Genomic DNA, 18,090 nt, shown 5'->3' on the forward strand with positions numbered 1-18,090 from the left:
TGGGTGGTAGATGAATTTTGTATGGGAGAAGGACATGCATGGGTGGGTAATAGAATGGAATGTTATGGAATGCATTATGTTCCCTTAAAATATATCTGTTGAAGCCCTAATCTCCAATGTGACTATATTTGGAGAGAGGACTTTTAGGGAGGTATAAAGATAAACTCAGTCATCATAGTTGGGTCCAATATGATAGTATTGGTGCACTTATAAGAAAAGGAAGGGATGTGAGCTCTTTCTATCTCCGTGTCAGAACAGAGGGAAGGCCATGTGAGGACACAGGAAAGAGGCAGCCATCTACAAGATAGGAATATCCCTTACCATAAAACAAAATTGCTGGCACCTATATCATGGGCTTCTAGTCTTCAGGATTGTAAGAAAATAAATGTCTTCTGTTAAAGCCAGAATGAGTTATTTCATTGTGGCACCATAATACACACACACACACACACACACACACACACTACAGAGAAATGAAAACATATATATTTTCAAGCAGCAGTCTGTTAACATCCAGGATTTTTTGCTTCTAAATGTGGCCATCCACCACATTTTACCTGTCCACTCTTCCAAGGGTAAAGTCTCACTTTGCTTTCATTTCTACCCTCCACAAATGACACCTTGATGAATATCCTTGTATCTTTCAGAGTAAATGTAGGGAGAATTTTCCCACAAGGGAAAATTCTGGGACACCGGTAATATATATTTTTATTTCATCTAAGCAGTGCCAATTTGCTCTGCAGGATAGCTACACAAGTTTACATTCTTACCAGTAGTGCTTGTGGGCTCCTGTATCTGTGTTTGTACTCAGAGAGCAGGAGCAAAGGGGAAGCTTGGGAGATCCACTCAACTGGACACCTGTAACAGAATGCACCCTGAGCTTTTCTCATTTCTCTCTTAGATAACCTCTGCCTGACTTACGTAGTAGCTCTACTCTACCACCATCAAGATCTGATTGAGAGTTTTGCCAAGTTATTACAGCTCTGACCCCACTGCCCCATCTCTGATCTCTGGCAGTTAGATGAGAATTTTATCTAAAGGTCTGTATTTATTTGGCCATTTGTAGTGAAGTGAAACATGGAGCAATGCTGGGCACTGACAGCAGCCAAGTGATTCATATACAAGTTGTTCCAGGGACTCCAAGTCCAATGTGGGTAGGATATGAGCACATGTGAATGTCCCTGCTGGGAAGGACCTTTGAAGGCATCTAGTTCCTCCCCCCAACCATTGTGTAAATGCTTTCTAGAACATCACTGCCAACTGTTCAATTAGGCCTTCTTTGAACAATTTAGCCATGGAGCTCTCATTATTTCTCTACATAATTCACTCCATCTATAGGCAGCTCAACAATTTGAAAACCCTAGGGTTCATACAAAGAACACAAATGCCCCTTGTCTCCCCAAATTCATTCACCCCTCCTTCAATAGAAATAGAACCTCTTCTTTTCATCTGCGCCTGGAATAAGGACATCTACTTTGCAGCTATTTGTGCCCATGTGACAATATTCAGGCCAACGGGACGAAAACACATGTGATAAGTGCAACTTGTAGGCTGTGACTCTAAAGAAAAGAAGCATGCCATTTACTTCCCCTTTGCCTTCTTCTCACTGCCAAAAATGTGTACATAACATTGAGTCATCCTGAACCATGTAGGTGAGGGCAACATCATGTACATGGTAAAAAGAGCCTGAGTCCCCAACACTGAGTAACTATACAAACCATGAGTAGCTCTTTCCAGACTGATAATGTGAGAGAAAAATGACCTTCATTCTTGTTTTAACTGCTGCTATTTTGGAACTCAGTTGGATTAGCTTTACTAATATTCTGACTGATTGGTTATTGTATTAAATTGAATTGAAGATGCCAGTGAACATAAGGTACTCATTATTTTATGCACTACTAAGAAAATATGCTAGCAATTATATTATGACAAAATGTTTTCTTATTATTTAAATGTCAATTTAATGCTTATTGAAGGAGCTCTTGTAGACTTATTTAAGACACTAATTTTATCTGAAGTTTGTAGTCTGATTCATTCCTCCTACACAGTAACTTTTCATTTCAAGGGAGAATCATGATGAAATCTTTTTGAAGATATTCTAAGTGACAATTAAACTAAACACATACAGAGGCAATCAGGCACATAAGTCAATTAAAAGGAGGAGAATATGAACAGCCATGGCCAAGCTCAGATGCATTGACAACAGCACAATTACCTCTTGGCCAAAAGTGATAGAAAGGTAGCATTATATTTAAGACACATCATAACTTTAGATTTTTAAAATATAAACTATGTGTCTTAAATGGTGAATTCTGATATTTTAAAACCAAATTTGGGGAATAATCTTGACTTGTACTTCTGGTCAAGACAGAGTAACAGGCACCAGGCATACCCTCTCATATAAAATAACAAATGAAACAAAAGAAACAAACAAAAACACCAGACAAAATATACAAAACAACAATGCTCAAGTCATTGGACTTCGGGTGAGCAAAGTCCATGATTTCTAAGGAATGAAAAAGCTTAGATGAACCCAAAGATTACCTTATCTTTTTGCCTAGAGAAATGTTCTAGGTTGCAGGGAAGGGGTGGGGAACTCAGAGCCTGCAGTCTACCTTAATTGAGGATATGAAGCTCTGAGTCTGGGGAAGCCAAGGCATCTGGACTTTGCTGGAACAAGTTATGGAGAGGGGAGACCTGTGGAGAGATAGGCTACAAGCTTCAGAGGATCCTACTCAAATATTCAGTTAGGGATTGATCAGCATATGTGCATAAGGAAACTACCTGAGGCCAAGCAAAGAAAAATTCAAAAGGATTAGGGGGAAAGTGTTCAGAACCCAAGCAGGGCTGGGAATAGTGGCTGTTCTAAACAGCAAAGGTGGAAAAACTTCACAATTCACAAAGCATTAAAGTACAAAGACAAAATTTTGCATTACTACTGGAGAAAATGAGCCCTACACTGAATGCTGCTATGGTCCTGTTAACTAAGCTGAAAAACAAGGCCCAGAAGGATAGAATTGCTTCCAACTGTCTTAACGACATGCCTGAAGAAACCTCAAACATATGTATAAGAATGTAAAAATGTGAAGAACCAACAAGGTAAAATTCACAATGTCTGGCATCCAAGCAAACCTTGTCAAGTGTGCAGTTAAGCAGGAAAAATACAACCCATAACATGGAGGATAATAAAACTGACCAAGAGATGATATGGTTGATAAAATTAGAAGCCAAGGACACTAATAGTTATTATGAATGCATTTCATATGTCCAAAAAGCTTGTGGAAATACTGGCTCCACCTTGAAGGCATGTTCAAGGGTCTTCTTGAAGAAGAAGAGGAGGAAGGAGGAGGAGGAGGAAGAGGAGAGAAAGGAGAATAAAAAATACGAACAATAAAATGGCAATAAATACATATCTACCAACAACTGAATCTTTAAAAAAAAACAAAATAAATGAACAAGAACAGAAACGGACGCATAGATACAGAGAATATTGTGATGGTTGCCACATGAGAGGGGAATTATGAGAGTGGGTAAAGAAGGTGAAGAGATTCAGAAATACAAATTGGTTGCTACAGAATAGTCATGGGGATGTAAAGTACAGTATAGGGAATACAGTCAATAATATTCTAAAACTATGTATGGTGTCAGATGGGTACTAGACTTATTGGGATGATCACTTTGTAAGTTATACAATGCCTAAGCACTGGGGTGTACACCTGAAACTAATATAATACTGCATGTCAACTATAATTGCAAAGTAAAAAATGATTTAAAAAAATGACAGTTTAAACCAAGAAGTACATGAAAGTACTAGCACAGAGGTCAGAAAGGAAGAAATAAAAGTATAGTGGTGTAAATTTTGTACACTATATCTGCAGTAGTATGAGATCAATTTTGACAAGATGTATATTATGGCCCCTAAATCACCCACTAAAACAGCAAAAGGGAATGATAGCTCATAAGTTAGAAAAAGAGGTCAAATGGAACCATAGAATACACATAATCCAAAAGAAGGGGTGAAAAGGATGGAAAATGGAACAAAAAAAAACAGATGACATCAATGGAAAACAATAAAATGGTAGATTTAAACCTGACCTTATCAATAAGCACATTAAATATAAATAGTCCAAACACCACCAATTAAATAGCAGATAGTCAGATTGAATAAAAACAAAATGAAAACAAGTCTATGGGTTGCCTAGAAGAATCCCACTTTAAAAATTAAAGAAACAGTAAAAGGATGATGAACACACATCATGCTAACACTACTCCAAAGAACGCTGGCTAAATGCAGTGTGATATCTTGGATTGGATCCTAGAACAGAAAAAGGACAATATTTGAAACACTGGTGAAATCCAAGTAATTAATCTATAAAACCAATGCAATCCTATCAAAATATCAGCATGCTTTTTTTTGGTAGAAATTGATACTGGAATCTAAAATTCATATAGCAATGCATAAAGATACACAGATAGCCCTGGCTGGTGTGGCTCAGTGGATTGAGCGCCGGCCTGCAAAACAGAGGGTCACTGGTTTGATTCCCAGTCAGGGCACATGTCTGGGTTGTGGGCCGGGTCCCCAGTTCGGGGTGTGCAAGAGGCAACCACACATTGATGTTTCTCTCCCTCTCTTTCTCTTTCCCTTCCACTCTCTCTAAAAATAAATAAATAAGACCTTTTTTTAAAAAAAAATAAAAAGATATACAAATAGACCTATGGAGCAGAATAGAGTCCAGAAATAAACCCCCAAATACAGAGATGGGCAAAGTAGGTTCACAACTGCTCACATGGAAAAAGACATGCAAGTTATGATTATTACACTAGCTTTATTAACTCAAAAGGATGCCACAATGCAACTGTAAACCTACTTTTGCCCACCTCTGTATGTAGACAACTGATTTTTGACAAAGGTACAAAGGCAATGCAGTAGAGAAAGGATGGCCCTTTCACTGAACAGTCCTGAAACAACTGATATCCACATGCAAAAATAAACTCTCACCTACACTTTGCATCATGTGCAAAAATTAAGTGAAAATGGACAATAGGTCTATGTATAAAACCTAAAAATAAAATTTCTGAAAGATCTTTGTGACTTTGGGTTGGGCAAAGGTTTCTTTTATATGATACAAAAATCACTCCATAAAAATACTGATGAATTGGATTTCTTCATTTATACTAAAAAAACAAAAACAAACAAACAAACAAACAAAAAACCCTTCTGCAGTTCAGCCCTGGCTGGTGTGGCTCAGTGGATTGAGTGCCAGCCTGCAAACCGAAGGGTCATGGGTTCGATTCCCAGTCAGGGCACAGGCCTGGGTTGCGGGCCAGGTCCCCAGTGGTGCGGCATGGGAGAGGCAACCACACATGGATGCTTCTCTCCCTCCTTTTCTCACTCCCTTCCCCTCTGTCTAAACATAAATAAATAAAATCCTTTTAAAAATTTAAAAAAAATGCACAAAACTTCTGCAGTTCAAAAGACACATTGCAGATTGGGGGAACATCTTGACAAAGCATATATATGATGAAGGACTTGGATCTGAATATATAAAGATCACTCAAAATTCACAATAAGTAAAAAAAAGCAACTCAATTGGTAAATGAGGAAAAGGTTTGAGTAGACACTTTACCAAGGAAGATAAATGAGTGGCAAATAAACCCATGAAGAAGATGCTCAACAAAATTAGTCATTAGGCAAACGTTAGTTAAAACTATAAGAACTATCACTTCACACCATTGGAGTGGCTATAATGTCCTTCTTAGACACACAATAACAAGTATTGTTGAAGATGTAGAGAAAACTGAAACCTTCGTATTCTGTTTCCGGGGATGGAAATTGGCACCACCGCTTTGGAGAACAGCTTTGCAGTATCTTAAAAAGGTATGTGCATGCTTGCCATATAACCCATAAATTTCACTCTTAGGAATCTAACCAGGAGAAATGAAAACATATTTTCATGCAAAGATTTTTTTTAAATAAATGTTTTTTTTAAGTTTTCATTTCTTTATATTTAGAGAGGAGATGAGAGGGAGAGAGGGAGAGAAACATCTATGTGTGGTTGCATCTCATGCGCTCCCTGTTGGGGACCTGGCCTGCAACCCAGGCATGTGCCCTGCACTGGGAATTGAACTGGCGACCCTTTGGTTTGCAGGTGGAGCTCAATGCACTGAGCCACACCAGTCAGGGCTATTTTCATGTAAAGACTTTTATATGCAAATGTTTGGAGCAGCATTATTCATAAGAGCCAAAAGGTGGAAACATCCCAAATGTTTGTAAACTGGTGAGTGAATAAAGAGTATGTGGTATACCCATACCATGAAACAAACAAAATAGAAAAAGACTCATAGATAGAGAAAACAGACTAACAGCTGTCAGAGGGGAGGGCGATTGAGGGGAGTTGGGTGAAAAAGGTGAAGGGTTAAAGGGAAAAAAACCCCAAACCTCAAAGCCCTGGCTGGTGTGGCTCAGTGGAAAGGCTGCTGGTTCAATTCCCAGTTGAGGGTGTGTGAGAGGCAACTAATCGATGTATCTCTGGCACATCGATATTTCTCTGGCACATCGATGTTTCTCTCCCTCTCTTTCTCCCTCCCTTTCCCTTGCTCTAAAAAATAAATAAAATCTAAAAACCCCCTCATAGACACAGATAACAGTATGGTGACTGCCATAGGGAAAGGTGATGGGGGAGGTAGAAGAGGGTCAAGGGGGGATAAATAGTGACGGAAGGAGACTTGGCTTTAGGTGGTGATCACACAATACAATATACAGATGATGTATGATAAAATTGTACACTTGAAACCTATATAATTTTAATAACCAATGCCATCCCAATAAGTTCAATATAAATTTTTAAAAATAAATAAAAAGGAAAGAAATATTGATATATGCTACAATGCATATGAGACTCAAAAACAAACATGCTAAGTTACATGCAATGTCTTGAAAAGATAAATCTGTAGAGACAGAAAGTATATTACTGGTTGCCTGGGGCTGTGGGTGGATAACAGAGATTTCTGAAACTGGGCAGAAGGGCTCTTTCGGGGATGATGGAAATGTTCTAAAATTGTATTGTGGTGATAGTTGCAAAATTCTGTAAATTTACTAAAAGTCATTGAAATCTACTCATAAAATAGATAGTTTCTATGGTATGTAAATTACAACTCAATAAAGCTATTAAAAATATATCTTTTAATGTCCTGGCTGATGTGGCTCAGCTGGCTGGAGCATTGTCCTATAAACTGAAAGGTTGCGGGTTCGATTCCCAGTCAGGGCACATACCCAGGTTGTGGGTTCTGTCCCAGTTACTGGTCAAGGCGTGTATGAGAGGTAACCGATGGATGTTTCTCACATCAATGTTTCTCTCCCTCTCTCCCCCCCTCCCTCCCCCTCTCTCTAAAATCAATAAGCATGTTCTCAGCTGAGGATTAAAAATATATACATATCCTCTAGTGGCTTCTTACTATACAGAGAATTAAATCTAAACCCATATCACCACCTGAACCCAAATTCTAAGCTGTTTCTACTCAGCTCCTGTTTTCCCAGGACAATAAATGACTTGTCAAATTGTGAGAGGAAATAGATTTTTAATGCAGTTAGTCAATTGAGATCCCCAAGAGGAATGGGAAGTGGATTAATAATAAAAAAAGGAAATTGGGGAGTCATTGCCCTTGTGGTTAATTGTCTTTACTGTGCTCTTTAGGCTTAGTATCTAATGACCAGCCTTCTACCGTCTGTCCAGCAACTGGGTAGTCTGCGTTAAGATTAAATTTAAATAAAAGGCCTTTCTTTTTTCAAGTCTACAGAATGGGAATCATGCCAGCCACTACTTAAATGCACACGCACACACATATACTAGCTTCCTTCTCTATATTCTCTATCAATCAAGCAGACAAAAAATATTAACTAAGTACCATTTACCCAACAGTGTGATGGATCCTGTGGGTGATGGACGACAACACCCCTTTCTTCAAATAAAATGATTGTGATCCAATATAGAAAACAGACCAAATCATAACCGCTATGGTTGAAGTGGAAGTGAGACCGCCAGAGTCGTTATTTTCTCTTCAAATCCAACCGTAGCTGACTCTACCACAGGAGTCCTTAATATATCTCTCTGGCACTCCCAGGGCTCCTCAGAACATTATTTGCAAGAGAAAGACAGCAAGACACCAATCAAACCCATCCCCTTCATTTCAGAGATGAAGAAACAAATATCCAGAATGGGAAAGGAACTAGCCCAAGAACATGCAGCAATAGTCAACTGAGTCCTCTAAATGTATAGACTTATGCATAAAGCAATTTGAAATCCGGATGGTACTATATACACAAGGGCCTTCTAGAGACTAGCACTACACCACATTTCTCTCTGTAAGCTCCATGTCATCTACTGCACTGCTTTGACCATCAGTGGGGCTCAACAATTACATTTAGAGGACAAAAAAAATGAATGCAAATAGGTGGTAAATATAGGATGCTGATGGTAGTTTTAGTAGATTCAGAGAAAGAAATACATTAGCATGTGGTGGGGGGGGGCTTTTATTCACTCAAATTAAGGTTTATTAGGAATCTGTAAGTGCCAGGAACTGGAAAGGAATTGAGTGTTAAGAGAGGCTTTGTTTAATAATAATAGTAGCTATTATTACTTGGGGGGGTGGTCTACTACGTTCCAGCAACTATTAGGCACTTTTCATGCTAATGTAATCCTAACTACAGCCATATGAACAAGGTATATTTAGCTTCATTTTTATAGATGAACAGTTTTAAGGTAGGAGAAGTAAAATGAGTTGCCCAAGATCACAAAGCCAAGTGGAAAAATCCAGTGTGCTGAACCTAACTAATCACCTTTCCACCACACTAAGGAACTTTCCTCATATAACGGATTCCAAGCCATGGAACAGAAACCAATAGGGCAAATTCTTGTCCTGGGCCAGTCACGAATTTCAGGGTGAAAAAGGTCACATCATGGAACTTCTCAGAACCTTGGAAATTCTGCATGAGGATTGGGACTCAGTAAAGTTGTTGGATGACTTCATGAGATGGGATTTATGGAATGTTTGGCAGCACAAGTGAAGAAAGCATCCAGGTCATTAAAATGGAAAAACTTCCTAATGAAACCCTCCCAAAGGCTAAAGTGCAGCTGGTGTGGCCACAGAATCCCAGGAAAACCACAGAATGTTTCCATAGGTTTTCCCACAATTCCTGGGGCCACAGTTTTACTTAATTGTTGATCCAAGATTTTAAAAAAGATTTTATTTATTAATTTTTAGAAAAAAGGGAAGGAAGGGAAAGAGGGAAACACTGATCGATTGCCTCTTGCATGTCCCCAATTGGGGACCTGATCCACAACCCAGTCATGTGCCCTGACTGGGAATTGAACTGGTGACCTCTCAGTTCGCAGGCTGGAACTCAATCCACTGAGCCACACCAGCCAGGGCTGATCCAGGATTTTTTACCTCCCTAGATCAGAGCCTCTCCAGTCAGACTCCTGCACCAAGACAAAAACATTCAACTGGCTAACATCTTTCCAATGGCTTTTTGCTGGTTAATGTGGAGGAAGAGTGGAGAGGAATAGAAGTTCTGGAACAATGGATTATTCACTCCTGGGGCAAATTTAGCAGGCTCATCTGTCACCCAGCTTCAGAGGTAACTTAGCCCCAGAACTTACTCAAAAAGCAGGGTAAGACAGCTGGGACATGTAGGATTTGAGGAGTGGCAGATGAAGTGAAGACACTGACTAGTAGAGATGGCTAGAAAACTGCTCAGATTTGTTAATGAGCTAAGGGAATGGTAAGCAGCAGACAGATCCAGAATAATAGGCATAGTGCACCAGGCCTTACTAATGCAGTGATTTTCCAAGTGTGGTTCCTGGACAAGCAGCAAGAGCATTGTCTGGGAACTTGTTAGAAATGCAAATTCTCAGGTCCCACCTCACATTTACTGAATCAGAGACTCAAGATGGGACCCAGTAATCTTTGTTTCAACAACCCGCCAAGTGAAGCCTAATGCATGCTCAGGTTTGATGACCATGTGCTAACGTTTCAGATGCAGGGCGTCAGGACAGGAAGGAATGAAGAATAATTCCAGATTCAGGAATGGGGTGACATTCAGTACTGTTTGGAAAGACTGAGAAAGGGGAATGCTTGGGGGCAGGTAGGATGCAATTGAGAGTTCTATTGGAGCGCGTTTGAGATCCCAGTGATATATCTAGTGACGCTGGGTAAGTGGGAAGTTGGATAGTGAGTCTAAAACTCACAGGAGAAATCAGAGCTATTCACCTTGATTCTAAGATCCTTAAGAACAGGTGTAATTCATCTTTCTGGTTCCCACAGAACATCCCAGCCCTGTGTGTGGCCCAGAGCAGGTGGTTGGTAAATGTCACTGAAATTAAAAAAAACAAAAAACAACCAACAACCAGCTTTTCCTTCCTCCTCTAGTCTGATGAGGACACTGCCCAAATACCAAGTGTTCTTCCATTTAATATTTATTTGCTCACGTGGAAAAACAGCTACAGTCAAAACCGCAGGTTTCTTAGAACAGTTCACCTTGAAGACTTTCTTACATAGCTCGTTACCAAATGCCATATCCTTTCCATTCCCTCTCCAATGGTCGGCATTGTTTGGCTTGAACTGCCCGTCCCTAAGTCCCAGAGGTCTCAGCTGTCCTGTAATTTGCTGTTGAATGAGCACTCAAGCCAGGTGACAGAGAAGCCTGCTAAAGCTGCTACAGCAATGATGGAGGGATGGAAGGAAAGAAGGGAGGAAGAAAGGAAGGAAAAAAGGAAAGAAGAAAGCACATCAATACAAAGCTTTATCATAAGGCAAAATAACTTGAGTGCTATAAAAAATCTCCCTGTGGGGGCCCAAAAAGGTAGTGATTCATTTGGACTGTGCAATTTGATGTTTTAAACAAGAAGTGGTGTTTGTTCTTGGTCTTCCTTGAAGGATGAGCAGGATTTTACAGCCATGGAATGATGGAAGGGCATTCAAGAATGAAGGATCAGCATTGACAAAGGCCTGGAGGAATGGAAATTTATGAAACAGGAACTTCTGTGTGGACAAAGGATAGAGTCAATGAAAACTGGAAAGGTTCATCTGGGACAGACTTGTGAGAGACAGGGGCATGAATATAATGGCAACAATTATAGACAAATGCCTGGCCAATAGACATACAGCAAGAAATGACCTACACTGAGAAATGAATTTCACATTGTGACCCAATATACACATACATGATATAAAGCAGAAACAAGTTTCCACAAAGACTATCTACCATTTCTTATGCAATTGTTTGCTGATAGTTTCTATTTTATTTTCTTAATTAAGTTTATTGGGCTGGCATTGGTTAATAATATTATATAGGTTTCCAGTGTACATTCTATGATACATGATCTGTATGTTGCACTGTGCGCCCACCACCCAAGTCAAATCATCTTCCATCACCATATATTTGGCCCCCTTTACCCTTTACTCCCTACCCCCTCTCCTCTAGTAACTACCACACTGTTTTCTGTGTTTATAAGTTTCAGTTTTATATCCCACATGAGTGAAATCATATGTTTTTTAGCTTTTTCTGACTTATTTCACTTAGCATTGTATTCTCAAGGTCCATCCATGTTGTCAACTTTTCTTATGGCTGGGTAGTATTCCATTGTATGTACATACCAAATCTTCTTTATCCAGTCCTCTATAGAAAGACAATTTGGTTGTCTCTGTCTTGGCTACTGTTAATTTTTGCTGCAGTGAACATAGGGGTGCATATATCTTTGTGAACAAATGTTTTCAAGCTTTTCAGGTAGACACCCAGAAGAGGGATTGCTTGCTGGGTCATATGGTAACTCTTAATTTTTTGCAGAACCACAAACATCTTTATTACAAATGCTACTAGCAACTAACTCATTTCATGATATACTAATGGTTCGTGACCTGTGTTTTGAAAAATACTGCTACAGGCAATGGGAAGTCAGTGAATGTGGTTGAGGACACCAGTGCTTTAGGAAAGTTTTTCACATAGTATGGATGGCATGGAAGATGGGGGGGGCAGGGAGAAGAATGAAGATGAAAAAGACTTTTCTAGGTGGAAATGGATACAACATGATAAATATCCAGGACAGTCATGATGAAGGTGTAAAATGGAGCAGTGAATATAGAGGTGGAGAGTGGGACAGGAATTTGAGTCAGATGTTGAAGGTAGAAACAGTAGGACTTGCAAAGTGACCAAGAGGTTTCAACCTGAGGGAACTATGCAGAAAATGATAGCATTAAACCAGAGGTTTGGGTGGAGGAGCTGGATTGGGACAGGGAGAGATAAAGTCTGAAGAGTTGTTAGCCAGTTTGAGTTGTGTCTGTGGAATAACAAGGTGGACAAGTCCAACAGGCTGTGGGATGTACTGGGCTGAAGCATCGGGGGAAGTTAGTAGGTACAGATGGGGGACATGGGGGATAATATTTAAAGCCATGGGAGCACAAGAGGTTACCCAGTACAATATATACAGAGAAAAAGAGAACATCCAGGATAGAAACTTACACTTAAGAGCAACCGAAATCCGCTTTAGGGGCTCCTGCTTTCTTTTGATTGATGTTCGCATGACATCTTTTCCTATCTTTTTTACTCACAACCTACTTGATCATTATACCTGAAGTAAATTTACTGTAGATAGCAAATAGGTGGGTCATGGTTTTTAAGTCCATCTGTCTTTTAATTGTATTTACACCATTTCTATTCAAAATAAATACTGATATGTTAAGCCTACTGTTTTATTTTTTGTTACCTGTTGTACCCTCTGTTTTTAGTTTTTCTGCCTTCTTTGTCCTGCTTTCCTGTGGGTAACTTGAACATTTTTTCAAATTCCATTTTGGTTTCTCTATAATTCTTTTTAGTGAATCCCTCTGTAATAGCTTTTTTAGTGTTTTCTGTCAGTATAATGTTACACATAATTTATCATCATCTTCTGATGTCATCATTTTACCAGTTCAAGTGAAATATAGAAACTTCATCTCCCCTTTATATCCCTTTACACTCCCCAGTTTATGTCTTAAATATTTCCTCTATGTATACTGAGAACATGAAACTGACATAAAATTTAATCCAATCATCAAACAATTCAGACAACTTAAGAGGAAAAGAAATTCTGTTGTATCTACTTGTGTTTTTGCCTATTGTGTTCTTTCATCTAAGGTTCCTTCTTAATGTCTCTTTTCTGTTTTAAGAATTTTAGTCATTCTTATAAGGTAGACCTCCTACTGATAAAGTCCCTGTTTCTTTTCACCTAAGAATGTCTTGATTATCTCTATTCATGAAAGATATTACCACTGGACATAGGATCTGGGGTGATGATTCTTTCTCTTCAGCACTTGGAAAATGTTGTGCCACTTCCCACTAGGGCTTCATGAGTTTCTGAAGAGAAACCCACTGTTACTCTATTTTTTTACCCATATAGGTAAGGTGTTGTTTCCCTTTGGCTGATTTCTAGATGTTTTCCTTGCCTTTTGTTTTCAGAAGGTTGACTAGGATGTTTCTTGGTGTGAATTTCTTTTGGTTTATCCTGATGGTGTTTACTTGGCTTCTTGGGCATAATCTGGAGGTTTATGACCTTGCTCAATTTGCGAAGCTTTTATCCACTTGTTAAAAAAGATTTTATTTATTTATTTTTAGAGAGGGGAAGAGAAGGACAAAAAGAGGGAGAGAAACATCAATGTGTGTGGCTGCCTCTTGTGCACCCCCCATTGGGGACCTGGCCCACAACCCAGGCGTGTGCCCTGACTGGGAATTGAACCGGTGACTCTTTGGTTCACAGGCGAGCACTCAAACCACTGAACCACACCAGCTAGAGCTTTATCCATTATTTCTTTAAGTACTTTTCCAGTCTTGCCCTCTTTCTCCTCTCTTTCTGAGATTCTGTTGGCATGAATGTTAACATGAATGTAACTATTAACATGAATGTAAATAGTCCCACAGGTCTGGAGTCTCTGGTCAATGCTTTCTTTTTTATCTTCGTTTTTTTAAATCTAATTTCCCCATTATTCAGATTGGGCAATTTCTATTTTTTTATGTTTAAGCTATCTGATTCTTTTCTCTGAATCTCCCATCTTTCTGTGGAGCAAGACTTTAGACAATGGAATACTACCCAGACATAAGAAAAGATGAAATACTACCATTTGCAACAACATGGATGGACCTTGAGAATATTATGCTAAGTGAAGTAAGTCAAACAAAATGTTAAGGACCATATAATTTCACCCATGTGGGATATAAAGCAGAAAGCAGCAAATGAACAAACAAGACAAATAAAAACAAATAGACAACAGTATGGTGGTTACCAGACGGAAGGGGGGTGGGGTTAGTAAAGGGTAAAGGGGGTCAAATATATGATGATGGAAGATGATTTGACTTTGGGTGGTGGGCACATGATGCAACACATCATGTATCATAGAAATGTCTACTTGAAATCTGTATGATCTTATTAACCAATGTCACTCCAATAACTTAATGAAAAGAAGGATTTTAGAGTTTTTAAAGGTTTTTTTTGGCCATGGTATTTTTTATTTCTCAAACTTCCATATGATTCTTCTTTATGTGTTATATTTCTTTGTTGGGACTCTACTTATATGATGAGATTTTCCATTTTATCATTTGTTAAGTGTGTTACAATTGCTCATTGGAAGTTTTTAATGACAGCTGCTTTAAAATCCTTGCCAGATGACTCTAACTTCTGTGTCATCTCAATGCTGGCATGTTTACTTTCTCTTGTCATTTAAGTTGATAACCTTGGTATGACAAGTGATCTTTTTTTAAATTAAATTTGAACACTCTGAATCTCTTAAATTTTTTGTTTTTGCAGACCTGCTCTTACATTGTCTTTTTCCAGGGAAGGGAGCCAGTAGAAACCTAGGTTCTCACTGGGTTTCTGACATCCAGGTTGGGGATGACTTCAGCCCTCTCTCTAGGCCTCTGATGATCCCATCCCAAGTATTAGTGGTAGGAATGCCTGGTTTAAAACTGGTAAGGGTAGAAGTCATACTCCCCATTTGGTCTTCACTGAGAGGGATCACTTTTCCTTGCTCCCAACTATTCCTTCCCTTGGGCTTGGACAGGGGTTTCTTTAAAGTCTAGTGAAAATAAAAGTTTAGGCTCTCCACTTGCATACCTAATCTTCTCATTAGCTACCGTGTTATCATGACAGCTGGCCTTTTCCTGCACCAAGTTACCTCCCTCCCTATCTCCTGATGCTTTTGCAGAAAAACCTGAAGCATGCCCCTTCTCTCTGTCCTTTCTCAGACTCTCTATGGGACAGAGTGGGAAGACCAGAGCCTCTGCATGCAGATTGACCAGGTTCCAGTCAAAATCTGGCATTTTCAGGCTGTTTGGCTCTGGAACAGTTACTTAAATTTTCTGAGCTTCTGTTTTTCTCAGTTGTAAAGGTGTAGGAAGCCCTCAGGTCTCTTGCTGACGTGAGCAATAGTAGGTCAAAGGACTTGGCACACCAGGGGTTCAATAAACAATAGTTGCCTTCCTTTTACACCCTTGCCAAAGTAGAAATACAACACCACAAGGACAAAAAATGTGAAAGTGTACACCCACTACCATAAAGTAGAATCTCATTCCAGGCATTCATTCCAAGGGTTAATTTAAATCTCTTGGTCAAAGTCTTATTTCTTAAATTGATACACTTAATACCCTCCCCTCTTTTTCTCTAGGTTGCTGGAAATCACTAAAGGGAGACCGCTGGACCCATGCTACTCTCGGAATGAAGGTGGGAGCTGGGGCGGGAGGGGAGCGGTCCTCCGGCAGAGGAGGGCAGGTGAAGGAAGGCCTGGTGCCAGCCCAGGCAGTCCCCTGACCGGGTGCTATTGTGTTCTGAGCAAGGACAACATCGTCGCCTAGTCAAAGCCACTCCCAGAGGGAAGGAGGCGTCGGGGACACAGGCAACTCCCACTTTGCCTTCCTGCCCCTTCACCTCTGGCGCCTCAGAGCAACTGCTGCGATCTTAACTGATGCAGGACCTCCCCCCGCCCAGTCTCCATCGCTCCCATCCCCCTTCCGGAGCACGGGATAGGAGAGGAAGAAAGTGGTGAATGAGTGAAAGCAAATACAATGAGCGCGAGCACTGGCCATCCTCCCCATCCTGGCCGGCTGGGATTCCTCAGCACTCCCAGCCGGCAGTATCTGGAAGCCGCCACCAGCTCCAACGCGGTACGCTCTGCTCGCAAAACGCTCACCCGTGCTCCAGGTCCTGAAGTTCAATGGGAGACTGAAAAAAATCTCGACACCTAAAGAGCAAGGAGCCAAATACACCTCGGAGCCAACAAACACTGAAAAAAAATAATTGGTGCAAGAATGTCCCCCAACTCCCAAGAAGATAAAAGTGTCCTGGAATCAACATCCCCCTCCCTCCGCCTTGTGCCTCCATCTGGCTTTCTCAGCCACATCTGGCGAGGTCTCTCTCCGTCAGTCGCTCGGTTTCTCTGTCTCTCCTCACTCCAGCCTCCTTCCCATCCTTGAAATCCGTGGTGTATGGGCTCCTTTCCCACCCCCCTCAGCAAGTAGCCCAACAATAGGTACTTTACAAGGTAACTCAGCCCTCTCCCTCAGCGAGAGATGGGGGCGGTTTCAAGGGGGCCTGGGGCGCTGCAACGTTCCACTTACCTGATCTCTTTAATGCTTTCCAATTTGCACATTATTTCTTGCTCATCTGCCATGCTTTTCACTTTCAATTTCACGTCCCGAGAAATGTACAAACACACAAATCCAGGGATACAATAGACACAATGTAATCACCTCCTCCCGGCATGGGGCTCTGAGTCTGTGCGGTAGGGACTCAAAGAAGGCCTGGGAGCTGTAGTCGCAGCTCTAGGGTCAGCCAGGCAGCCCAGCTGATTGCAGGACTACAAATCCCAGAAGGCCAAGCGAGACACGCCTGTTTCTTTTCCTGCAGCCGCACTTTAAATCAATTTGTCACAGATAATTATGTCAAAGGTTGTGAAGAGTGCAAGGGAATGGTAAAAGCTGAGTGGAGGGGGCACAAAATGGAGAGTTATTGCCTAATGGATACGTATTTTCTCTTTGTGGGGTGATGAAAAAGCTTTTAAAATAGTGGAAATGGTGGCACAGCATTGCGAAAGTTATTAATACCTCTGAATTGTGTACATTTATACATAACAATGGTTAAGTTGCATATTTATGTTATATATACACAATTGAACTAATTTTAAAATGGATTTTCTTGTGTCTTTCTTTAATGAATTAAACCCAGCACTGCAAAAATTTCAAATCATAGCAATGAAGACTTACTGACTGCACAGTAGCAAAAGTCAGTCTCTCATCAGTCAATAAGAATTTAAAGTATATTTAAATAAGCCAAAGTGACTGAATTGAGAACTTTGGGCTTGACAGGTATCCCATAGCATACTGCCTGTGCCCTGGTGCCCAATCAATCAAAATATATTTACTGTGAACACTCTATATGCTCTCCCTGGATAATTCATTTACTTCCATGATTTCATGACTTTTTATATATTCATGACCCCTACATCTTTACCTCCAGTTTAGAACTCTCTTAACTTCAGATTCATATGTCCAACTGCTTGCTGGCTGTCTTCATCTAGATATTCTATAGACATCTCACATTCAGCATATCCAAAATTCATCAATTATGTTCTCCCCTGACACACATTTACCAATCTTCCCCTCCTGAATATCAGTGGCTATACCTGACTGCAGTCCAGAAATAGAAAGTGTATCAGTTATTTATACAAAGAATATAATATTAAAAAATTGAAAAGGCAAACAACAGAGACACTGAGGTATCACAGATAGTAACTGCAGTAAGCAGTGGAAATCTCTAGGGGTGGAGGAATAAAGAAAACAAGTTGGGATTATTAGACTTTAGAAACTTAAAGGAGTCCTAGGAGGCTAAGACCCAGTTTCCTGAGCAGGGTACCCTGCTTTACTGGAGCTTGGGTCTCTGAGGGAATGTATGAAGCTGGTCCTTAGAATACTGGTAGAGTGGCAGAAAGTGAAGACTGGAACTAATTCCTACTGCAACCAACTGCCACAGACTAGTGAAAGTCCATTGCTGGAGCAACATGAACAGGAACAGA

General features: G+C 40.2%; 1 protein-coding gene across 2 annotated transcripts in view; it reads right to left on the reverse strand.

Annotated features, from left to right (window-relative positions):
- Window positions 1-16,821, reverse strand: part of ZC4H2 (zinc finger C4H2-type containing) — a 30,671-nt gene extending 13,850 nt beyond the window's left edge. The window contains exon 1 of one of the 2 annotated variants that reach the window (XM_054574194.1): window positions 16,637-16,821. In XM_054574194.1, the coding sequence (XP_054430169.1) occupies window positions 16,637-16,689 (53 nt within the window). In that variant the 5' untranslated portion in view covers window positions 16,690-16,821. The remainder of the gene's footprint in view (window positions 1-16,636) is intronic. The other variant, XM_054574195.1, reaches the window with a different exon arrangement.
- Between the last annotated feature and the right edge of the window lie 1,269 nt (window positions 16,822-18,090).

The sequence above is a fragment of the Pteronotus mesoamericanus genome, unplaced genomic scaffold, assembly GCF_021234165.1.
Source record: "Pteronotus mesoamericanus isolate MK-2021 breed Mesoamerican mustached bat unplaced genomic scaffold, CSHL_Meso_final contig_256, whole genome shotgun sequence".
In the NCBI taxonomy this organism is placed as follows: Eukaryota; Metazoa; Chordata; class Mammalia; order Chiroptera; family Mormoopidae; genus Pteronotus; species Pteronotus mesoamericanus.